The sequence below is a fragment of the Solea solea genome, chromosome 7 (genome assembly GCF_958295425.1).
Source record: "Solea solea chromosome 7, fSolSol10.1, whole genome shotgun sequence".
NCBI lineage: Eukaryota > Metazoa > Chordata > Actinopteri > Pleuronectiformes > Soleidae > Solea > Solea solea.
In genome coordinates this window covers 27,518,978-27,545,488 of record NC_081140.1, presented here as the reverse complement: position 1 = coordinate 27,545,488, position 26,511 = coordinate 27,518,978, and the positions used below count along the sequence as shown (strand labels likewise).

General features: G+C 40.9%; 1 protein-coding gene across 5 annotated transcripts in view; it reads right to left on the bottom strand.

The window, feature by feature from the left end:
- Positions 1-25,284, bottom strand: part of igsf9ba (immunoglobulin superfamily, member 9Ba) — a 77,287-nt gene extending 52,003 nt beyond the window's left edge. For all 5 annotated transcript variants that reach the window (XR_009240875.1, XM_058633565.1, XM_058633566.1 and 2 more), the window contains exons 1-3: positions 24,930-25,284; positions 6,292-6,489; positions 1,310-1,456 (exon numbers count right to left, since the gene is read on the bottom strand). Coding sequence is in view for 4 of the 5 variants with exons in the window: in XM_058633565.1 (XP_058489548.1) it covers positions 1,310-1,456; positions 6,292-6,489; positions 24,930-24,993 (409 nt within the window). In the remaining variant the exon portion in view is untranslated. The remainder of the gene's footprint in view (positions 1-1,309; positions 1,457-6,291; positions 6,490-24,929) is intronic.
- Positions 25,285-26,511: the final 1,227 nt, after the last annotated feature.

The window sequence follows — 26,511 nt, the reverse complement described above, 5'->3', positions numbered from 1 at the left end:
AGGCGGAGACGTGTGAAAATATCTGTACTCGTTTAAGAATATCACGTCATTTTAAAGAGAAGTCGCAGGCACTGAGTATTAATTCAGTGCCTGCAGATAAACAAATTGCAAATAGGATATGGATCTAATCGTTCAAAAATATCGTATTTTTTTGTTTGAAAATACACTTTTTGTTTGCAGTGATTGGAATTTTGTTTGCTCCGACTCCTTTTCCGCGTTTGCGCTGCCTCACTTGTGGAACTCTGACAGGTTCCCGTTCATTTTTAACTGCCGTTTTGCCCGGTGGCTCATGGAAGCCGAGTCACATAGCATCCGGAGCCCATTCTTGATAATATCGTATATTTTTAAGGTCTTGGAGTTTTAAGGTCATGCTCTCCCGTTAGCCTGTTAGCATGTTAGCCTGACTACAACTGTCTTGACGATCTTCATTTTGGTGAGTTCTGCGACATTTTGTGTCATGTGTTGACGAGTACATACAGTACATCTATAGAGGTGAACAGCGTTGTTTCCTGCCAGAGGGGGGCGCTAATTCGGTTGTGTGACATCAGCTACCGGAGCGCTTTAGGTTGCTATCAGTGTATTTACATTATCAAGATAATCGTAAATGAGGAAAATCGTTAATATTTCACAATTTGTGATTCGACAGTGACTCTTTAGCTCGCTAGTGTTTTATTTTGAAGAGCCACTAGGGGGAGCCTCAACCTTTCCAGTCAATTCCAGGTTCTCTTATTTAGGATTCCATTTTTTTGTTGTTTTTTACCCTAAAGTATAAGAAAAAGAAGAAGAAAACGTCTTTACGTAAGATTTTTAGGTCACACAATTTATTTATTCATAACGTTAGTAACATATTTTTATACAACTTAACAACATTGTTTGTGACTTTATTGTCACGTAATTATTTGTAAAGATATAGACACATAAGTTTTTGCAAAATTACAATATTTTCCATCAGTTTTTTGGTCAGTAGTTTGTGACATCGTTTTGTAATGCATATACTTTTATACATTTGCAACATTTTGTAATTAAAAAAAAAAATAATCGGAATAAAACCTTGAGAGCCTTTCACTGAAGACTGAATATACAGTGTGACGATCATCAGACGACAAAGGACTGACTGACCTTGTGCTTTTCACACTGTGATTAGTTCATGTGCAGCTTTAACGTGTGACGCAGGATTTGACTTTTCTTTCCCCGTGTTCGCGCCCACAGACCACACAGTGTGGTTCAGCAGCATATATGTGTATGTGTGAACATGTACACGTGTGTGTGTGTGTGTGTGTGTGTGTGTGCGTGTGATGCGATGACTCACCGTTGACGGTGAGGTGCACCCAGCTGCCGTTGTGGAAGGTGTCGTACTGTTGCTCCAGCATCAGGACCCGGCACTCGTACCAGCCCTGGTCCTCGGAGCGCACCGGGTCGATCTGCAGGGAGGCTTTCCCGTGCAGGGAGGCTCGACCTGCCCACACACACACACACACACACACACCGGAGGAGGAAATTAATAAATGTAACAACACTGTTCTTGTAGCACAGATCGGTCTGCCATTTTTTAGACATTGGTTTTATGTCACGATAACTCGTTTAATTTTGTCCAAGTGGTGTCCATGAGTGATATAATGTCAGGCCTTATTGTCAAATTTAAATCACTTATAAACAACAAGAATGTAATGAGTCATGTAGCTCTGTGTTGAAGCACTGCAGGTCCGGCAATCACTAAATCTGACCTCTGACCTCCAATAACATGATCAGCCATGGAAGGAAACACCTTTGTAGTAAGATGTGACCTGCTTGGCGTTCTGTAGCGTGCTCTAGTATTCCTCTGCAGAAACGTATAAATATTATATTATATCTACATGTTACTGGCCCAAAAAGATGAGCCATACTATGAATTTTGCTCAGACCAGAGGTCCCTAACTTGCGGCACGTGGGCCAAACGCGGACCCCCCAATTGATTTCCTGTGGCCCACCAATAAATTATCATTTCAAATATAGTTATTTCTTTCTTTATGTCAGTGAGAACCTTCAGAGACAAGAGACGCTAATGTTGCTAAAGTGATGTGCGCCATTGTTGTTTCCACTTGGTTCCTCCCACAGTCCAACATCAGACTTGGGGATCAGAGCCGGAAAGGGAAAATGTGGAAAGGGAAGTCTGGGGCCCCTTGTTAAAGCTGCAACACCAATCTTGGATAAGCAGTTAACGGTGGATGGATGGATCATCTAAAGCAATACTATACACAACCAGGGATTAGGCAAATTGGAAATTGTTAGTCTCTATGTGGCCAATGTCGAGTTGTCTAGGGTGTGACCCCGCCTTTTGCCCTATGTCAGCTGGGATTGGCACCATCAACCTTGTTTTGATCGTCTTAATGTGATTTCACTGGTTACCGCTGGATATTTGCAAAACATGAGTTTGATTGGCAGGCCACAAAGTTGGTGTAGTGGCTAGTGCTCTTGCCTTTGCTGGTTGGAACAAGGGCCTTTCAGCATGGAGTTTGCATGTTCTCCCCGTGTGTGCATGGGTTTTCTCCGGGTTCTCCAGCTTCTTCCCACAGTCCAAAAACATGCAATATGGGGATTAGGTATATTGGACATTCTAAATTGACCGTAGGTGTGAGAGTGAATGGTCAAATGGTTGTTTGTCTGTATGTGTGGCCCTGCGATGGACTGATGAACTGTCCAGGGTGAACCACGCCTATCGCCCTATGTCAACAGAGATTGGCACAGCACCCCCCCGCAACCCTGCTGTAGAGGATAAAGCAGTAGAAAATGGACGGATCTGAAACTGATATCTTCCTTCATCTTCTACCGCCGGAAAGGCGGGGCACACCACAGCGCCAGAAGCTGATAATTATATGAAAATACATGCATATTATGACAGAAAACGGACAGGAGCTTCTCCTTGTTAGCTTCCTCTCTGTGCTAAAGTAACAGCTGTGGCTGCAGCTTGGCTATAAATGAACCGTATGGCTTGGAAGTTTCAGTATTTATGCATCAAACTATCCAGAAGCCAATCTAAATTAAAATGAAGCATTTTGGTGTGTGTGTGTGTGTGGAGACTGCAAAGCCAGACCAGCTCTACTTCACACAGGAACCATCTATTTCTCATAAAAAACCTTCCCCGTTTTTTTCTTCAAGGCTGAGGATAAATTGGAATTCTGAAAGGATGAAACCGCAAAGGGAAGAGAGAGGTAGTTGAGGAAATCTTCCGCTGCTAAGCTGTCCGTCTCCGAGCCTCCATCTCACTGCTGCTGCTGCTCCGTCTGACGACTCGTCTGAAGCGTTTCCTTTTTTTTTTTTCTCCCCCAACTTTGATGTGTAGCTGTAGTGTAAGCGCTGTGTCCTGTTACTGCAGACTGACTGTCAGGCTGATATATTGATGTTGAGGGGGAGGGGCGCTGAATTGCTCTAGCAGCACTGGATAGAAATGCAAACGATAGATACCCCTCTAACTCTGGGAACGCTGCCATCATTGGGGTGGAACACTGATGTTTTATTTTTTTTGTTAGCGGAAAATCAATAGAGCGAAGAAGAAGAAGGGGAGAACAGCGTTGACTGCAGTCTTGCAGTAAAATGTCTTTAAAAGTCTGTTCTGACTCTTGTCTGGACATCGGAGTGCTGAGCGTGGTGGGCGGCGGAGTGAAGGGTGTGGATCAGCCCTTAGCTGGGGAGACACTTCACAAATTTCACAGTCGTTAGCGATTTTGAAAAAGACGACTGGAAAACTGGGGATCACAGACGACATGATTTGTCAAACCAACTGAATCTGAGTAAATTTGCAGTCAGAGTTCATCCGCATTCCAAGTTCTTTAGTTTACAGAGTCCCTTCTTTTTCAGAGGTCATTCGTTTTCCACGTCCATCCACATTCCGAGGTCATTCATTTTCCATGCTCATTAGTTTTTCCGAGTGCACTCATAATCCGGGTTCTCCGTGTTCTGAGTACATTTGCAGTCAGAGTTCAACCGCGTTCTGAGTTCAATCGTTTTCAGAGTTCCGTTGTTTTCAGAGTTCAGTCGTTTTCAGACTTCATTCATTTCCACGCTCATCCACATTCCCAGTTCACTCGTGGTCCCAGCTCATCCACGTTTCGAGCTCATTAGATTTCCAAGTTTACCCGTTTTCAGAGTTCATTTGACTTAATTTGCTCCGTACACACACGACGCAACCTGCACCAAATTCTCGTCTACTTGCACCTGTGCATTGACTTTGTACATAATCTCAAACATTTTCACGTTCAATACCCCGAAACCCAAAGCTAAAAGACGTTAATAAAAAACATGTTCTGTGACATCAGAGACCTTGACTTTCTAAACTTTAACCAGCAAAATCCGATTTCTATTTCTCAGATATCACCTGCAGAAAAACAAGATGAACTACCTGGAAACATCACAACTACGCCTTCTCCGGCTGTAACTGCCAACACAGAGACACAACAACAACAACACAACACCTTCTCGTGTACACGTAGGAAAATAATCTCATATCCCAATAAAACACAATATGACATTATCTGACGTTTTCCAACAGTTTTCCCCTCAGCGGGAGAATGTAACACTAAAATTTCTACAGCCTGCACATCTGCAATATTGAATTCAGTTTTAAATGAATGGGCCAGAAAAAAAAAAATGTAAATGTTATAATTTCCATAAAGCTGCAGGACAAACTGGCAACACCATCCAGCACAGATTTTAGTCTGTGAGAAGAGGCTGCATGCACACAGTATTTAAACCAAAACAACCTTCTCTTACCATTTCTGATTTAGCAGAGAATTAAGACGGTTGATGTGAATGAAAATATTCGAATCGTGTATCAAAATGAATAAACTGTAGGCCTTTCAATGAACACTGGACATGTTGTTCCTTAAGCCATTTATTGTCGCATTAATAGTGGGCGTTTTTTTGAGCCTGTTTATAGCTCAAACATCAGAGTTTGGATTGCAGCTTCCTTTCGTGGCACAAATTTGGATTCTTTTAAAGTATAGGTTCTGTTAAAAATGTATTTGGCATTATTAGTTTTTACGCACATTTGACGTTTGGCTTGGACTCTAAGGAGTTTATGTTGTCATCTGTGTGGGTTTATCTGTAGGTTTGTCCTTCTTTTAGCAACTTCCTGTATGTTTTTGACGGATCAACCGGAGTATTTTTGTCATGAGTACCCCTTGATCGCGTCACAAAAAATCAGGGTTCCCACACCTTGGTTGACATCAAATTCAAGGACTTTCCAGGAACAATTCCCTCAAATTCAAGGACCAAATGTGCTGATACAACTTAAGATGGGAGGCATGACTTGTAAGACCTTGTCTTCGTCCATGCTGGCGTCCACTTTTATGACCCATGTTTATTTAGGGACGATTTTCAAGAACTTTCAATGGCCTTGAAACATTTACAAGGATTTCAAGGACCCGTGAAATATGAAGTGCACTCTCAGGAACCTGCAAAACTAGAATGACTTTAAAGATTTTTTTTTTTTCCTTTAAAGTTTGACCTCACTATTCAAGATTCCAGGCTGAAAACTGAACGTTTTCTGTTCAGTACACATCGCGGAATGTTCCTCCCAATCCTCTTCCACTGGAAAAAAATGGCCTGTCATTTCAGCACAATGCTCCAAATGCTCAGAATGTTACGGGCGCTGTCGTGGGATTTAGGTGTAAATAAAGCCCCGGTGCAGTTCACTGAAGCCTTTACAGTAAAGAGACACAGAGAGAGTGAAAAACTGCGCCGGTTTATTGAGCTGCACTTTGTTCTGTTCTAACGCGGCTGTTGAGGGCAGAGCAGAAACGTCTGCTGCGTCTACAGTAAGTGCACAAAGAGAAATAACTGTGTCTCAGCAATTTATGACTGCACTGCACATACATGCTTCCCTGCACACGGCAGTGATGATGCAGCACAGACTCTACAGAGTCTGTGCAGCACATCACAGAAAGAAAAATGGACCGGACAATGTACGTATAGCCAGAGAAAAACTACGAGGCTGCTTCGTGTGGAGAATTAAAACATTTTAACACAAAAAAAACTCTGCATGTGACACTGGTTTGCAGTAATTAACCAAAACTATAATTAGTGCAACCTATAACCTTTTATATTTTTATCAATAAAAGTGAAGCATGGGTTACTCTGTGGTGGTGGGAGGGGCCTATAAAGGCATGGCCTGCAAAAATTGCACAAAAGTCCAAAGTATTCGAGGATTATTTGAAGTCTAATGTTCTAATTGTTTGCTTTTCAAATATCTGCAGTCTGCCTGCAGTACCATCACAGGCCACAAAAGGGAAACCGCAACGTTTTCCTGTTTCTTACCAGTGTACTTTGGATCCACATGAGGAGGGTAGAAGCGGTAGTTGATGAAGAAGGGAATAGGCACTCCGAACTTGAACCACTCCACCACATAGGGGGGCTGCTGGCCGTCCAGGGGAGGGGACACGTCACACCCCAGGATCACGCTCTCTCCGGCGCGCGCCGTCACAAACCGGGGCTCGTCTCTCACTGCGTGGGCACCTGAGAGAGGAAGAAGAAGGAGGAGGATGAAGATTTTTTAACTAAAAAACGTTCAAAAAAAGGCACATTTTCGACATTTTACAACAAATTGGCTTCAGCGGACCTTCGTGAACCAGCTTTGGAAACATCCACTTAACGTCAAATATCAACCTACATCAGCTTCAATCTATGACATCTTAAGAATATGTCTTTCTTCTAATTGTAGGCAGCATTTTCTGACCGGAAACTGAAGTTTGTAAACCGCTCAATCTCACACACCAAAGCCCAGGAAGAAAATGAGCGATTTTACATCAGAGCACACGGGGAGTGTTTCTGTCCACCCGTTGGATGATGGAAACATTGCCACTCAAACAGCAAACGCCTCACACAACTACTCGTCCACAAACCCAAACTGACCCTTAATCAGGCCGCTTCTGCCCCTTTGTTCCCTAAGATAATTTCGGCAAACACAGGATTGGTAACTGAAGGGTTAAGGAGCCCTGAGCACTCATGGACCACAAGAAGCTCGCAGTAAACACTGAATTGCCACCACACACATGCTTTTCATCAGCTTTCCTCACTCCTCTCCACCATCATCTGTCGCCTCTATCTGCTGGTGAGTTTTCTTGTGGCTGAGCCACACTGTTACTACAAATGAGCTGCCAAAGCCTCCCATTGATCATGGCTGGCCGTTGCTCAAATGAGCTTTACTATGAGCCTCACCAGGCCTGGCGTTTAGCCATAAATGTCCAGGCACTCTGCCGCGTGTTGACCTATCAGATGACTGAAAGGTCGGCATACCTGCCTCAGCAGAACGCTCACTCCTGAAATGGATTTTCTCCAGCTGCCACCCCCGCTCTCATTGAGCCTGCATCTCCAGCATCGGAGCGGGGCAGCGCCGACTGTCCACGCACCCCTGACCGCCCGCATCCCCACCCGACCCTGCCCAGGGGGGAAATCACTTCAGGGATCAAGAGACATGCTGACGTTTCACTTTTCACTCCGGAGAAACGCCAGCTGAATAACGTGGTGCTTTCATGAGCAGAATCATTTGCATTATCAGGGGAAAATGTCTTTACAAGGAACAAACAGTCCACCCTGGCACCGTCCGCGTTACCGTCTGCTTCATGTTCCGCCATTATCACTGTTGTGTGAAAAGGAAATTTCATGAGTGCATGCACCGGGACTTTTCAAGTCTGCACGCTAAAATTCAAAAAAACCAAATATACGTTCACCCATTAAGAAATACACAAAAAAACAACCATCCCCGAAGGCCATACGCACGATCAATGAGTGATTGTGTTCACCGGTTTAATCCGTGACACAGTTAATCCACTTAATTCTTTTCAACCAGCGCAGATCTTGGACTGAAACAGAGCAGATTTAATCATATTACATGTTTTCAAGTAAATCTCTGGTTCACATCAGGTTACACCTTAGTAAGAAGGTAAAAAGCAGCCTTTCTACATGAAGCCCCGGCTCTCTTCATGTAGTAAAACAGTCAACAGCACTGCTAGCGTTGTGGCAAAGACCCTGAATTATTTTGTAGAAAATAAAAATAAAACCTCATAACTGAATTAAAAATATGCTGTCTACGCTAACAGTTTTTAGCTGTAGTCTAGCACAAGAGCAACAAGGGTGAAAAGAGGTGAGCTTTTCACGATAAACTTACTCTTTGCTGAATGTAGCTTGATATTCACAGTACAGACAGAATGAAAACGACAGACAGGTTTGTTTGTTTTGAATAAATAGTCTTGAAATTAAGCCGTGACTCACACTCCTCATGTGGTAAAACAGTCAACAGCACTGCTAGCTTTGTGGCAAAGACACCAAATTATTTTGAAGAAAATTGTAAAAAAAAAATAACTTAATAAAACCTCTTAACTGAATCCAAAATATGCTTTCCAAGCTAGCAGTTATTAGCTCTGCTTAGCACAAGAACCAGAAACAAAGGGTAAAAAGAGGTTGGCTTTACAATAAGCTAACTCTTTGCTGAATGTAGCTTGATATTCACAGTACAGACAGAAGGAAAACGACAGGGAGGTTTGTTTGTTTTCACTTGACATGAAGCGCAGACTCACTCTCTTCATGTGGTAAAACTATTATTTTCCCTGCAAACAGTTCAGGTTACTGGAGTTTTAGCAGCTCTGGTTTCTCAACGACTTTATTTTTGGATCCTGATGTCGAGGGGAGCACGTTCTGTTTCCAGAGCTTAAAGATTTGTAAAGATTTGTGTCAACGCAATATGCTATGCAATGCTACAGCTAATAACGCTCCCGTTTAAATCAGCACATTCTCTGTCACTCCTTTGAATTTCCCTTTTAGAAGCATGTAGCATTTACTATGAGGGTTTATTTAAGGGAGAAAGATACAGACGAGATAAAGAATGAGGTCCATACTGAAGCTTTTGTAGATGCACAGAGATCAATACAGTTAAGAAAAGACAGCAACACAAGATTGCTTTGGCACCAATAACTTCAATTCAACTTAAGTGGAAATCCTCCTCCCCCCAAAAGAAAATACACAGTGGCAGAAATCTGTTGAATAAATCAAGCAGCTAATAAATCCAGGAGACCAATATGTTTTATGAATCTGTCCTCGACACAGAGCGGATTTACCGCGGCGATCGTGAAACCCTGACGAGTAACAGTTCAGTCACCTGTCAGATAAATCATCACAATGACAGGCTGGTCATGTATGAAAAGCAATAACTCGCCGTTGCCGGTCGAACGGGCAAAGTCACAGCAGGTTAGCGAATGATTATCTTCATTATCGATTAACCTGCCCAAGGTTTGACAAATGACCCTTTAATTTGGTCTTTAAATGGTCTTAAAATATCTCAAATTTTGAATTCATATATGTTTACAAAAAATGAAACAGTAGGTGTCATCGTAACAGGAGACATTTACCTAAATATTTTACTAACTTCACTTCTTTCTTGCAAATTCAAGCACTTTCAATGACCCATGTCTATTAAGGTGATTTTCAAAAACTTTCAAGGTCCTTGAAATTCTGGTTTTAAATTCACACACTTTCAATGATTTAAATAACCCATTTCCATTTAGGGCAATTTTCCAAAACTTTCAAGGTCCTTGAATTATTTATTTTTTATTTTTTTCAAATTCACACACAGGATTTCAAGAACACATGTCTATTTATGGCGATTTTCAAGGACCTGCGGGAACCCTGAACAACCATCATGAACCAATGAGAGACATCAGTCTGACATAAACCTGTCCTCACTGTCAAGCCATCGCTGCAGCAGCAGCAGCAGCAGCAGCAGTGCAGGGGCATGTGAGGTTACATCTGCATCAGATTTCAACTCTCCTTTTGTTTTTTTTCTTTTAAAGTTGCATCGAATTAAAGAAAATGGCTCTTTTCCAGCACTTCACCCCGAGCGAGCGACGATCACAGATTTGTACACTAAATAGATTCTCGCTGCAGTTTGGGGCTTTGATAATCAGGCAGAGCTGAGCTGGAGAAAGTGTTTTGACAGTAATGAGCCTCAATGACACACTGAACAATATCCAGGAAATACTGTATATGAAAAACTGTGGTGTGGAGCTCAATAAGAGACACTTTTAAACAAGCAGTGTTTTTAAATGTCTCTCCTTTAAAAGAAAAAAAAAACAGTGCAATATTTTCACCAAGAAACACTAAAATCTAATATTTACCTCATGCTCAAATTTGATCCAGCATATGAGCGAGGAGGAGAATTACTCACTGCAGCTACTAAACCAATCCGTGTGTCATTCGTTCATTCACTATTCAAAATAAAATGAAAAATGTTACGTGACCCGAAAGTTGCCAGTTGAGTAAAGTGAGAAAGATAATTCACAGAACCTCCGCGATCAGTAACGTTTGAGACATTGTTGAAACACATGCAAGACATATTTTGAATCATGGCAATGAAGAAGAACGACAAGAATCCGTGTATCGTTCGCTCATTCGTTTTCAAAATAAAAATTTTAAATAGATAACGAACAGTTGAAAAATGAAATGGAACAAATCTGCTGACTCACCTGCTAGCTTAGCAATTTCGGAACTGTGCAATTTCGGAACTTTAAATCCATGTTTAAACAGGTTTTGATTATTGTAACTGGTTTAAACAGGTTTTTACCAGTGTAAACCTGTGTTTAAACAGGTTTAAACCCATCGCTTCAATTTAACTGTTCTATTTTAAATTTTTTGCCAGTTTAAACCGCCTTTGAGGTCTTATCTTATCATAGATAATATAGTTACTATCAGTTAATAAGTTAGCAAGTTAATATTAGTGAGCGATGTCATGTTTTAAATCTGTAGCACAGCAATACTGAGCTATTTTTCCCCAAACCGTTCAGACCTCACATGCAAGCGGAGGGAATTTCCCGGTATGTGTGGCGTAATATTCGTTTTTTGGATAAAGTGACAGCCGTAGTGAGGACACGAGACCCGCGTCATGCCAGACAGAGCTCACAATGTGGAGGATGTAATGGAATATAGACTGGACGGAGGCTCAAGGACGTGCAGCCACTGGGCTGGACGGGATACTGACAGGGCGGTAATTGAATGCCAGACTGTGTGTGCTGAAGGTCACGCAAGAGAATAGTCTCTGTGTGTGAGTGTGTGCGTACATCTATCAGTGTTAACCTGGGTCTGTAAAATTCAATATTAATATTATTAATAACTGGACTACAATAGAATACACAACAGTGTGTTTAAATTACAGATTGGGACTGTCAATTTTTCCAGGTTTTTGTCATTATTCAGATGCCCGAATGTAAAGGAAGCCGATAGCATGCCATGAGCGTTGACAAGTGAGTGAACTATAATCAAACACTTTCCCACTGGTCACAAATCTGTGTAATCCCAGGTTTAAACTGATGAAAACCAGGTTCAAACAGGTCAGACCACGATTAAGCTGGTTTTTGACCAGAGGAACCGGGTTCAACCCGCTGACCTGAGTGGAAACAACAACCTCATTGACTCCTGCTTTTTACTTTGGTTCAGGGACAATTCAAGATAGATTTGGCCTCTTCATTATTAAGCTCACTTTAATGGAAAATGTCCCTCCCTTTCAGGCAAGCAATGCTCAGTCAGGGATGGAATAGATGTGCTGACACCTGCTCAAACACAAAGCAAGGACAGAGAGAAAGAGAGAGAGAGAGGATGTGTGAAATCGGCCCGTCTTGCCAAAAACGGCACAGAGGGTGAACCCACATCGCTCGGCACTGCGCTGCCAGAGCTGCACATGACAGAGCATCTTTGGCAGAAGCTGTAAATCACAGTATTTCCTCAGTCCAGTCATGATTCACTGATTTTTCAGAGCCGCTCAGTGAAAAACATGAGTTTTAAACGTTTTGGCCAAAGTGTTTCAAGGTAATTAAACAGAGGCATATCACTGCTAATAGTGCTGATTAGTGTTTTAATTGTGGTGTGATGTGATTCAGGATCAATGAACCCTAAGTAACACGGGTGTCACTCTTTCCAAAAATCAAGTTTGAGGCAATATCATGTGATGCATTCAACTTTTAAAGATGTTTGGATAATCCTGCACTCACATTTGCACATATGTACGCCTGCGTAATGGCAAGAAATCCAATAAAATGATGATAACACCATGTAAAAATAAAATAGACACAAACATAGTCAATTTTAAGAAGAACTCAAATTAAAAACAATAATGTTATACAACATGGCTACTGGCAACTGGCAAAACCAAACCACTGTCAAGAATAATTCTAGTGTATTTTAGTGAATTTAAATTTTCTTACAACCCTACATGTGTTTTGATTCCTTAAGTGAAGCTAGTAGCTAAGCTAACAGGTAGGTCAGCAGATTTCCCCCCCCCTCTTACTAGAACTAGAAATATTTCAGATACTCTGGTGTTGTGGTTGTCCACCAGGGAGGACGGTGTTCTGAAAGCAGATTTATTCTACACATGTGCAAAAGTGAGGCTCCTTCCTGTCACCGCTAGTGTTTTTGTGGGTTGTTACCCTCGTTACTTGATAAAGTATTGGCCGCCTCCTCACGCCGGTGCTGTTCAACATCCAAACAAAGACAGCCGTACCTCAGTTTTCACGATTTTCCAACAGGCGAACACCTCTGTAAAAACTTGGGTGAGGTTGATAAGGAGGGACGAAGGTCCCTCTTTTACTATTCTTATTATTATCCGCTATTTGACGAAGAAAGCCTGCACGTCTCGAAAACTGGGCGGGTTAGGGTTAAAAACATGTGGTACTCCAAGCCGATTTTCATGGAATAGCTGGGGGTAGACACGGGTACTTCGGCAGTCGGTTATTGACCCCATTAATGTGTGTCTTGGAGTAGGCGAAGAGGCTAATGCTAGTGGCTCCACTGTGGAGGAAAAGGACGAACAGCCTACAGTCGATGAGGCTCAGGAAACCCGCTACTGACCATAGCTACGCCCGCAACTATCTCGTATAGAAGAACTTTATATACTTTCTCCAGTTTGGACGTGTTCGTACACGAGTCGCACCACATCATCTTGGCCAAATTTTGGTAGATGAGAGAGCGAAGTTGTTCTGGTATGACTGGCAGTCATGTTGAGAGCAATAACCGGAAGTAGGGATACACTGATTCAGCACTTCATTTAAAGGTAATTCAAAGTAGATTTGAGGTATGCTCACAGCACCCTCTGCTGGAACATAAGCGAATACCTTCAGATGTTCTGATGAATTACTAGCCTGTATATTTTGTGTGAGTAAAAAAAAAGGGCAGAGGTTTCCATGGAACTGCTCAGACTTCTACAGAAACATCAGCTCCGACTTCCAATCAACATAATTCACTTCTATAAAACCTCCCTCACTCTCTCACTTCCTGTTTCTATGACTCCCTCTCTCTCTCACACACACACACACACATTAGTGCGGATTAAATTCTGACACATGTTCCCCCCCAAAAAAAACAGAAGAAAGATGCGACAGATTGAGGATTGAAAAGTTTCTTTCAGATCCATGAAATGTCTTGATTGCAGAGGTTTTTGGAGGACGGATGAAAATAGTGTTGATTAATATGACGAACATTATGTCACTAAATGGCAGCTGTTTAATTACGGCACCAGTGAGATTCAGACTGAACGTCTCAGTCGCAGCAGCATTCGTCTGGATTTATGTTCCTGTCTGTTGTTGACATATCTCTCATTAAAATGTGCAACAAAAATGTATGTAAATGTACCAGCATTTAAAAAGTTCATCAAATAATAATTACACTAAACTTAGTTATTATGTGTTGGGAAAATCTTTCACTATTTCAAATAAAAAAAAAAATCAATATGTTAATAATTGGCATATAATAAGTTTCTAATTGAGGTTTCTTTTCAGAACTGTGTCAAATCGTTTTGGCAAATTATTTTCCATATATTAACAAAATCAACAAATATTCAAATGTCACAAAATGAGCAAGCACTATGCCTCAGTGGGGAGAAAAAAACAGAGGATGAAATCTCTGATTTAAAGATGTGCAGCATCTGCCTAGACAGGTTGTGGTGAAAGGAAAAATGATTGGGGACAGAATGGACAAGAGGGAGGTGAGGTAGCGATAGAAGAGAGAGACCAGGAGCATTTATTTTAATAGAGCTCTTTCTTTGGTTTCTTTTCAGAACCGTCCCAAGTAGTTTTGGCTAATTAACCATACATTTAAAAAAAAAAAAAAACAAATCTTCCGACATATAAAATAAAAATAAAAATACTGTGAATATGTTTCTACGTACAAATATGTCATAATTCTTCTATTTAATTTTCACTTTTTTACGAGGTGAGTGAGCAAATGTGTTCCCTATTTCATCTACTGTATGGTGTTGAACCAGAAATACATTTTGGTGTCACGATTGTTCATTTGGAGGATGTTTACTTTTTTGTGTCTTATTTTTCTGATGTTTTCTGATTTAACGTGAATCTAAGGCCATGTTGTGCTCACAGGGCCCTCTGCTCGACCATTAGGTAATTACTTCAGACAGTCTGTTGTACTTCTAGGCTGTATATATTTTCAAACAGCGTTATGTGGATATTTTATGTGACACGTGACATATTCTTAGATTTTGGATATCGTCATATCATGATAAAAGTATCTGTGATGACTTTTAAAGGCTGTTGCATTGATAATTGTATTACATTGAACACATTTTTGAAATATACTTAGTACTGTAAATATTGATTAACAAAAATTACATTTAAAGAAGTCAATTATAATTACTTGCGTTATAGGAGAATTTGACCATATTTTTAGTCAATGTCATTGTTTCTAACACACGTAAAATGCTTCATTTAAAGAAATAAAGCCGGTATTATCTGAAATAAAAGGTAATAATAAGTGTGCAGAGAAACAACCTGTGTGCAGCTTTATATCCACATATCGTGATATAAGTGGATATAATTCAGGATATACATCATTATGTCGCGATATACAGTATATCATTATATCACGATATATATCATTATATCACAATACATATATCATTATTTGCGATACACATTGATATCAAATGATGTAAGTTAAGTATATCTTGATCATATTTTTTCCCGTATCGCCCAGCTCTACTACAAACCGATATTTGAACAGCATTTTTGCTTGAAATACTCATCCTTGCACGAGTCACAGCTGCACTTATCATACATGTAGTTTAATTCTCTGTGTGCCAAAGCATGCAGCCAAACTATAAATATGCATAAACCTGTAATTGATTACTTAATTAAGACGGTCAGGCTCATCCAATGTATCCTTTTTAAAGTTAAACATGTTTGGGGTCTGGATGATTGAAGATTGGTCTCAGAGGATCTTTGCTTCATTTACAAAAGACCTGCAGTAATAAGAATAATGATAATAAGGATTGTTTTCTTTTTTTTTCTAAGGACTGTGTCGCTGCTACCTGCTCATTATTTAATAATAACCAAACACTTTGTTTTCTTTTATAATGAGCACCACACTGTGTGGGGAATATCCTTGTGATTTCCAGCTGAATCCAAGCCAACTTTTAGAAATTTACTTTTCAAGGAAACAAGATGGAGATTACGACGAGTTACCGTCAACAGACGTGACGTAAAAGCGGAAAGATGCAGGATTTTTAGCCTCATTCAAGCATTGTAGCATTGTTTTAGTCCAGGGATCGGCAAGTAAATGTGGCCGAGGGCCAATTTGTTTTGTAAACAAATGAATATTGGGGCACCTTTGCTGCCTTAAACTAACAATAATGTGGACATTGTCTTAAATCAGCAGCTTGTTACGAAGACAAACGCGTGTGAGCTACGTACTCGTACTGTTTACTATGCATCATTTCAATTTTAAGAATTACTCCTTCTTTGAGCCTAACATATGATACTAGGTACTTTACGGACATTTACTCCCCAAACCTGGCTGTCTCCATGACAACAGCAGTGTTTTTACTTTCAATTTTCAGACCAAACATTAAGTTTACGTGAACTGTAAGTTCATATTCTTTCAGAATAAAAGCTCTGAACTCAATATGAAATACACATTTTTTTTGTGAAGATAAGCAAATAATTTAAGCTCAGATTAATTGCTGACCACTGTTTTAGCCTTTGTCGGAACTAACGATGAAGAGAACACCACTCATGAATAAACATCGGAGCAGTGAGAATTGAAAAACACAGAAGCTTAGAAAAACTGATGCTGCCCGACATCGATATGGCTCCACGTCTATGTTGATACTAACAAAAACCAAAATTATACAGCTTTTTTTATTATATGGACCAAAGAAAACAGAAAATACTCACATTTAAGAAGCTGAAAAATCAGAAATACAACTCTAAAACAATTCACCGATAATCAAAATAGTCATTGAATGATTTAGCTAATGATGACGTGTAAAAATCTGCACGATACCACGCTGTATTTTACTTGTAATGAGCACAACATGTTTTCAGAGGGATGATAATCAAGCAGCTCAGAGAGCCGGTGCGTCCAGCCAAATGTGTGTTATCTGAAAAACTGGCATTCCCAGAATGCTGCAGGGAACGGAGACTCCACTGGGACTGGAGGAGAGAGGAGAGGAGAGGAGTGGAGTGAAGTGAAGAGGATAGAGGAGAAGGGAGGATGGAGGAGGAGGGGGAGGAATTGGCACATGCCCAGTTCTACCATTCCGCACTTTGAGCGCAGGCCTGAAGCTCATTACTGAGCTGATCGCACATGATTGTAGTACAGCATGAAAAAATAATAACGATAATGAGAGAAGTAAACATGTGAAGAGCTGGAAATGACCATTAATTTTGTGCCTTTTGACCAATGAGCAGAGCAGGGATGGAAGCCGTTCACAGTAACTGTAAATTCGGGTCAGGACAAACAAATAATATTACAATACTGTGATAATCAATATAGTATTACACTGTAAATATCAATCCCATACTGTATATATTCAGGTAACTGCCTATAATGTACATTCATTTTAACTTTTTATAGTGTTCTGTGACTATCCTGTCATCGCCAAAAAGAATGTGGCATGTGTACTTCTCATTACTGTAACTCCTAGACAGGTTGTTATATCTAGAAAATTCAAAAACTGTGACCCCGCCTTTTGCCCTACGCCTTTCGCTTTATGGTAGAACCTCAGGACTTCCGCGGAGCAACTGTCCAATCACAGACGAGATTCACCGGCGCCTCACACGTTTGCGACGCCAGCTTCTCAGTACTGTAATTACTAAACAGTTGAATAACTGCCAGATATGAAAAAAGTGAAAGTTATCTTGGAAAAAAGGATGCAGAAGAACTCACTGATTGAACATTTTTGGACAATTCTACAGCCATAAAATCAAAATAAGTTCAGGCAACAATCACGATATTATCCACCTCTACCCCTGACTGTACTTACACTACCTGTTTTTCTAGAAGCCGTGTTATCTTTCAAGTTTGCTGTCCTGCCAAATCGGAAATTAGGTCTATATAAATCTGTGCCTTCAGAACAAACTCAGCAGTGAAAAGAACAAGTGTCTGTGATCACGAGGGAGCTGTGCATCCTGTGAAATATCAAGGCGCCATTTCACAAGAAGGGAATTTCACATTGAGACCATCTGGCCAAGAGCCAGCTCAACAACAAATGCTTCAAAAGCAAAAAGGGGGGAAAAAGTCCCAGCACACGGAAAAATTGTCCTTCAAATCATCCACTTCTCAACACTTGCCAATGACATTTAATTACTTCCACGGTGTCATCAGTGTCCCTGTTGCTTCACCTTGATTTGTTGCCAAGTCACAACTGCTTTTCTTGAACTAACCTCAAGTCTCCCGGAACATATGCTGCCTCCCCCGATGTGCACTTGGCACCAGGACACTTCTTTGACCATCCATTTACTGTGACTCATTATTCATACCCGAGCTATTCTGCTGTAAATCACTGGCTGATGTGGTTGCACTGCTTGTAATGTCGATGGCATTTCGTCTTACATTTTTCTTATTGGCTTTTTCTGTAGAACTTTATGTTCAATCGGTAAATTTGTTCTATGGTTGTGTATACTCACTCACTCACTCACTCACGCACTCATCTTGTACCATTTTATTCTCCACATGAGGATCATTGGAGGAGGGGTAAACCCTGGATAGGTCGCCAATCCATCACAGGGATTTATATAGAGACAAACAACCATCCACTCGCACCAACACCTAGTATTGCTTTAAATCATCCATCCATCTTCAACCACTTATCCGAGATCAGGGTAGCAGCTTTAGCAGGGGGCCCCAGACTTCTCTTTCCCTGGCCACATCATCCAGCTCCGACTTGGGGATCCCCAGACTCTCCGAGGCCAGTGAGGAAACATAATCTCTCCACCAAGTCCTTGGTCTGCCCCTAGGTCTCCTCCCAGTTGGATGTGCCAGGAACATCTACCTAGTTCCTGGTGGCATCCTTACCAGGTGCCCAAACTTCCATTGTCAACCGCTTATCCAAGATCAGGGTAGCAGCACTAGCAGGGGGCCCCAGACTTTCCCTTCGCTGGGCCACATCTTCCAGCTCTGACTTGGGGATCCCCAGACTCTCCCAGGCCAGCGAGGAAATATAATCTCTCCACCTAGTCCTTGGTCTGCCCCTAGGTCTTCTCCAAGTTGGACGTGCCAGCTAGTTCTTGGGGGAATCCTTATCAGGTGCCCAAACTCCCTTAACTGACTCCTTTTCACGCTAAGGAGAAGCAGCTCTACTCCGAGTCCCTCCTGGATGGCCAAGCTTCTCACATTATCTCTATAAGAAAGACCCGCAATCTTATTCTTTTGGTCATGACCTATCTGTCATGATCACAGGTGATGTTTGGATCGAAGATCAACCAGTAGATAGAGAGCTTTGCTTCTTGGCTCAGCTCCCTTTTTCATCACAGCAGTGCAGCAGAGCGAACACAATACTGCCAATCTCACGCTCCATTGTTAAATGATGAACACATAAAAGTCATTGTATTGTGATGGTAACATGAGACATTTTTGTGGTTCCTCACGTATTCATGTTTGCAGATGACACCAACCTTTTGATAACCACCAGGACATCGGAGGACCATAGGCAAAAAAACGTTGTTGGGGCCCTGCTTCGTGGTGGGTAGTCAGAAGTGTTGTAACGTAACTAAGTACAACACTACAATACTTTGTTACTGTACAAAATTCACGTATCTGTACTTTACTTTATTTATATTTCTAGCAACCTTTACTTTTATTTCACTACATTTCCATCTTTGATAATACTTTTATTTCTAAAACTTAAAGAGGCCATTGCATGGTCCTATCTCACTTATATGTGAGATATGGAGGTGTACTTACAAACATGAAGTCGTTTTTATGGTCAAAAACGCCCTAGTCGCTACAAACGAGCCGATGTAAATGTCTCATCACTGACGCTCTCGTCAGCCGCGCTGTTTCAGACCAAAACCACAACCGCAGAACACGGACTGTCTTGTGATTGGCCAGCCAACGAGAGCTTTCCCACTGTCTTGTGATTGGCCAGTTACCTGGAAGTGACATAATTGCCACGTTAGCTCTCAGACCCGCAGCTCCCCCCTGGTAGGCGGATGCACCGCTAGCAATTATCAAAACATTGAGTAATGCCGTAATCCCTTACGTATTTGATCCGGAGTCTGACCCAGAGTCAGAAGACACTGTGACAACTGAACCACCTCCATTGCAAAGACTGATGCAGGATGCCTGTAGCTTGGATAACGTTGTGGTTAACGAGATGATAAACACACATGCAAATGAAACACGAGCGTAGCGTGTAGCCAGCTATCGCTAATGCTAAACGACAAAGCAAGCACACAAAGACAGTTTTACGGTTTGTAAAAATTGTAATATACGTATTGTTGGTACTGCTCCTTCGTTTAGGTGAAGTTTGGTGCTGTGTCCTGCTTTATATTGCTACATTCAACCGTAGAAGAAGAAGAAGCTACTCTCATTGTATCTGCTGAGCATATCGGTTGTATGGAACTCAGCAGCTACAACGAGAGTAGTTCTTCTTCTTCTACGATTCAAAAGTACGTCACCGGATGTGCCCGGACTCTAGTGCCCGGACTAGGAGGCGCTGCTGTTCAGAGGAGCGGTGAAATTCGCCAGTGACATAACTAGTAGTAGTAGTAGACATAACAGAAGTGCCGTTCCGCTTCGTAGAGCACAGGAAAACAATCAAACCCTGCGCTCTCAGTAGTGGCTGAACTGATTGTTATGGACTTTTAGGGCTTCATAAACGAGGTAATGACGCAGATACACACAAAAATGGACATAGGACATAGCACTTCCGGGCTATGTCCTCATTAATACTGATACTTATGATACGTACAGTAAATGTCATATACTTTGAGACTTTTACTAAAGTAATATTATAAAAAGGGACTTAAACTTCTACCAAAGTCATTTTCTGGAATTTTGACTTTTTTGGGTGCCCCTAGTGGTCACAGGGCCCTACGATGTTTGGTTGATTCTTAAATTAATCCAGTTTCAGCCACTCACAGCCAAATTCTGACTGGTGTGAATTTCAGTCCAGGCTCATTAAAATTAAACATAATCATAAATAATTCCCACAGTGTGATAAATCTGACAGTGTTTTTTTAATGTTTATTTTTTATTTATCTGTAAAAAAAAACAAAAACATTTCTACAGTTTATAAATCACAGAGCCCTGATTTTTTAAGAAATACAGTGGCGGGGCAAACAGATTAATATCATATGATATAATCCAGTCAGTTACATCAGTTAAAAATATTCTATATGATATCTATTATAATTTTCAATTGGACATTACTTATGTCTTATGTCTACATCCACCTGTGGACGCACTGTTCTTTTGTTTTTGCCGAACTCTAAGCAAAGTGCAAATATTACAAAAATACCACTCATGAAAACAGGAGCCAAGTCACAGCTCAACTGAACTCTCCAATAACTCGGCCTTAATCCGACTTTTCTCCTGTTTGTTTTGGAGATTATTAGTCGTTAACCATCTGTTTTCACTCACGTCTGTCGGCACTTGGAAATCTGTCTTGAATTTGTTGTGTCTTAGAGGATGAAAATTTAAAAAAAGAAAAGATTAAGTTGCATATTTACTTTTACCAATACTTTTGTCCATATAGTGTATCTCAGACTAGCCAATGTTAGCAATGCCAGTCCATAACAAAGCTCTGCACCGTGTAGCAACATTTCCATTTCCACAGATAAAGATTTTCCAGTTGAAACTTCCAACATGGAACGAGGAAATTCCGACTTCCACCTTCAACTGGAATGCATCACTAGTATAACAATTCAATTCATTATCTCAAGGTTCTGTAACCAACAGTTCACACAATGAGCAAGCATTGGAGAGAAAAAACTCTCTGACAGAACCAAAAGACTCAAAGATGCTTGGCCATCTGCCGAGACAGGTTGTGGTGAGAGGAAAACTGAGGACAATGGATAACACTAATGGTTACGTGGAGATGTAGCATGTTCCAATTCTTGTTAAAGTAGAGGAAAAGCACCAACTGTTGCTTCAAACTGAGATTTTTGGGTTTTTTTGTCACTTCAAACGAGATATTCCCCAGTTAAACCAAATGCAAAGAAGCTAATGCTACTGTCATTATGCTAACATCGTTTAGCATGTCACGTAGCTATGCTAAACACAACAAAAGTCACTTCAAACAGAAACGTTACAAAATATTCCCCAGTTTAACCAAAGAAGCTACGTATAAACAGCAAAACTTGTTCAGTTGTGCAGTCTCTTGAACATACCATAAACCGGTCTACAAGTAAAGATGTGATTCTTTGTTTGCGTTTCTAAATTTATTTAGAACGTTGGATGTAGAGTTTGCGTTCCAACGCCTTATTACATGCAAAATTGTTCATTAAGTGAATAAAACCGTGACGTTTGTATTAATTTCAACGAGTTACGGCTCATTTGTTTCGAACTAAATTTTTGGGAAAAGGGGAGTTGAGTAATACATTTCTGCGTAAAAAACCATAATGCATTTTAGCTGGTTTGTGTAAACACACATGAAAGGCTGATTCAAAGGCTACAAAACCAAAATGATTTTCATTTTAAAGCAATTAAACACTGACACAAACACACTTACCGCGGGGAAGTATATTCAATTTCTGCCAATAAAACCCTCCTAAATGTTACACATTAGACCTTTATGACATTGTGGCATATCTTCTAGCGTATTTCCATTGATCTTGCACTTCACACACATCTGTCTGCAGATTGTGTTGCATAAAAACTTGCTTTAAACACTGTCAGAAAGCAGACCGATTGTTGTTTCCTTGTCTTTAGCAACGAGGGATGAAATAACAAGCCGGTGTCTGCGTGTCTGTGTGTAGACTCCAGTCAAATATTATATTCTGAGTCACCAGAGGTAAACCGGCTCTCGTTTTCAATATGTTGTGATCTGTGACTCTCTGGCGCAGCCTGTAATGCTAAGATAAATCACCTTCACTGCAGTGCCGATACCAGACAACACCTCAGAATCGATAATATCGAGCCACCGCTGTGCCGTCATAAAATGGAGAATTTGTGCTTTAAGTAGGAACAGCACTGCGAGGCTCCCTGTTCCTAAATCAAACACTATTCACTCCCATTATTAGCAGATAAAGTTTTCATATCGTCGCGCTCGGGGGCTTCAGTCTGCCCGATCCTCACCCACAGGAGGAGCAGACCAGTTCTGACTGGGTATGTGGGGGGTCAGTGGGATCAGTTACCAGACGACAGCTTGGCACATGTCTCCCCCGTCTGGACGTAAGTGGAAGAGCAAGGTTAAGTAAGTACATGGGTCAATGCAGGGAGCTCAGGAGAGGCAAGAAAAAAAATGAAACAAAAGGGATATTGTGCCGTTTGCCGCTCCAGAAAAAGACTAGTTTATGAAGCAGGTCTTAACTCGGCACCAGACGAGGTTTACAGCTTATGTGAGCTCAGTGGTTCACACGCACACACACGCGCGACACCATAAAGAAAACACACACACGCATGTGGAATATGTGAAATTCAGCACGTGGATTCTGTGGCGTGAAGCATTATTCAGCTACTACTCCGTTCTGGGGGGCTGACACGGTCACCGCCCTCTGCTGAGAACTCAAACAAGACTCATGATGCTTTTGATGATTTATCGTAACACATTTAGCCTCAGCTCTGGGACGTGGTTTTCATATTTACTCAGCGCTTTATCACACAAATGAGTTTCAGATACAGAAAACGTGAAAATCTGTCCGAACCCTGCACAGATATCCCAGGAATGGGACGATATGACGACTTTGTGACACTAGTATACTAAACCTAAACAAAATAAGTTTAATTCACGATATTATTGCGATATTAATGCGACAAATAAATCTTAAACGTAAACATATTTTAGGTATTTGGGCTCATTTTCGAAAAAGATAAACAAGTGTTTCTAATGGTACGATCAAACAACACTACGATTTTTTTTTTTTTTTTACAAAATCGTACATAAGTTCCCAAAAACATGCTACAAAATGTAATGTTACGAAACTCGTTTCACTACGGTTAAAACATTATTGCCGTTACCGAAATGCACGACAAAATATTGCAAAAATGTGACAGCGTTGCGAAAAATACTAATACTAATACTAATAGTATCAATACTATCAATACTAATACTAATAAATAATAATAGTACGATTAATGTCACTTGTGTCGCCAAAAGGTAACATTATAAAATGTATCACTTACGTTTCCACAAAATTTTATGAAATGTTAGATTACAAAAACGTGTTAAATTACAAACATTTTGCAAAAATGTGTGACAGTGTTACGAAAATGACAAATTTATAAAAAAATGTTTTTAGAATGTTACAGAAATGTTACTAAGAGCACAATTAATAAATGTCTTTTACTTAGGATACATATTTTTTTGCAACAGTTCAAATTGGAAAAAAAATTGGAATCGTAAATAAGAATTGTTATCAACCACAGGGTCCTAGACTTCGGAGATCCAGGCTCCCCCTAGTGGCACTAACACAAACTCCACACTGGCGAGCAGGATAGCATTTTCAAGTCACTTCATTTAACAATTTTCTCCGTTCACGATTCTGTCCCAACAATGGTAATTTTCCACGATTAACTTATTGCGGACTTTTATATCGCGATACGTGATAATATTGTATATCGTGGACACCAGCATTACACGTTGAGCGATACAGGTTTTTCTGCCGATTTATTTTATTTATTTTTTGGGTAATATATTTATCACCACTTCCAATAAAGTAAACCTCTTTAGCGATAACAAATAACCAGTTACTGAAATTTACTACATTTTACATCACAGAATTTTCAACAATAACAATTTATAAAATACTATAAAAGTTGGGGATTAAAAGAAATAAAGTTTGAGTGACTTAGCAACATTTTTTCTCTCTCAAGATCCTGAAAACAAAAATGTGTAACATGTAAAAAGTGGCCGATGAATGTGCCGATTAAAATATCCGCCCCTATAGCATTTCTATCACATGTGGATTATTTAATCTGAGATTTAATCTCTGATACAACACACCTAATTTAAATGATTGGGTGATTATTGACCATTGAAATCAGGTGTGTGGATGATGGTGAACTTTCACATGAAACATGAGCAGTGAAACTCTCCATGTGATTCAATGGGATATATGTGTATATATGTATATATATAAACGTATACATACACACATATATATGCGTATATATGTGTGTATATGTGCAAATATGTACATGTGCATGTATACATATATGATGGCGAACTTTCACATGAATGAGTGAGTGAAACTCCATGTGATTCAATGGGATATATACATATAGGTATATATACTGTATGTATACATATATACGTATATATGATGGTGAACTTTCACATGAAACATGAATGAGTGAAAGAGCCTCACGCGCCATGTGATTCAATTGGACATACATATATACATATATATATATTATGACAAAGAGCAGCAGACAGACAGACATTTACTCTGTGTGCGCGTGCGCGTGTGTACGTGCGCGTGTGTGCGCGCGTGTGCAGCACATTGTGCACTTCAACTCACCTTGAGCGGCGGTTCCTCTGCTGCTGAACACACTTGCTATCAGAGTGGCCACATACCAAATCATAGTATTATCACCGACCAGCTCGCGCCACGCAAAGTGCCCCGTTCGACCAATCTCTCATATTCGACCTTGCACCTCGCGCGCTCGCTCTCGCTCTCTGCCTCTCGCCCGCTCTTCTCATATCCTGTCGTCTCCCTGTGTCCTCGCGGCGGCGGTTCCCCTCATCCCTTCTTCGTCTTCTTCTTCGTCTTCTTCCCACCCGCGTCCTTCCATCCGCATCCTCCTCTCCCGAAGAGACAGAGACACCTGCACCGCCGCGTTCGTAGTAGACGGAGGAGCCCGGTTTTTTTTTCTTTTTTCCTTTTTTTTTCTTTTTTTTTTACGAGCGCATAGTGAAACCAAGTGTGCGGCTGCGAGCCACAGGTCCGCCCCTGCTCGCATCTGATTGGCTGCGGGTGGATGCTGTGGGAGCGCGCATTGGCTCCTCGGTGCGCGCCCCCCCCTCCCTCCCTCCAACGGAGTGACAGGAGAAGCGCGGCCCGTGCGTGTGTGCGCGCCATCCCGCGTGCGTCGATTCAAGGTGAGTTGGAGCGTGCCGTAGTAGTGGAGCCGCAGTATCATGCGCACTGACAGAGCAGTGGAGAGGGGTGTGTGTCTGTGTGTGTGTGTGTGTGTGTGTCCACATCTTTAAATACCCAACACTGGCCCCCACGTGCACCGTCATCCATTCATCCGCACAGCCGCGCGCGCCGCTCCTCGTCATCCATGCGCCGACATTTTTTTTCCCCTCTCCCAGGATTTATTTTATCATATGTTATTTTATTTAAATTTTTATTTCCAGTCAATGTTGCGTGATTTGAACCCACTGGATAGTAGTGGGCGTTTCCACAGATCTAATCTAACTGGATTATTATTTGAAATGAAGACATTTATATGATGTTTAGTTTATGGCTCATGTTTTTAATTGATGTTTTGTGTTTTATGACGCCATTAAAAGTGTTCAATGTGATGATGATGCTGTTTGTCTTCACCAGGTCTGTCTTATAAAAGTGAATTCATAATAATAACAATAATACAATTATAATAATAAGAGATTTGGCAGTGTGTGTGTGTGTTTCAGGTATTACTCATGTTGTGAGGACTTAAATGTGTTTACACAGTCACATCACAGGGACAGACATCATGTCCCTGTGATGTAAATGAACCTTAGACATGAAGCTAGGATATGTCGAGGAAGCAAGAACATCTTGAGCAAGCAAGGGCATTTCCAGGAAGTGAGGACAATTTGAGGAAGTAAGGACATGAAGCCAACAGAGTGACAGGAAGCTAGGACATTTTGAGGAAGTGAAGACATTTTGAGGAAGCAAGAACATCTTGAGCAAGCGAGGGCATTTCCAGGAAGTGAGGACAATTTGAGGAAGTAAGGACATGAAGCTTTGAGGAAGCTAGAGCTCGGAAATGAAGCTCGGACATTTTGAGGAAGCAAGGAAATGAAGCTAGGACATTTTGAGGAAGTGAGGACATTTTGGGTGGTCCTCACTTTCTGTCACATCTTAAAATGGTTGTTTTTGTTTAAGTTAA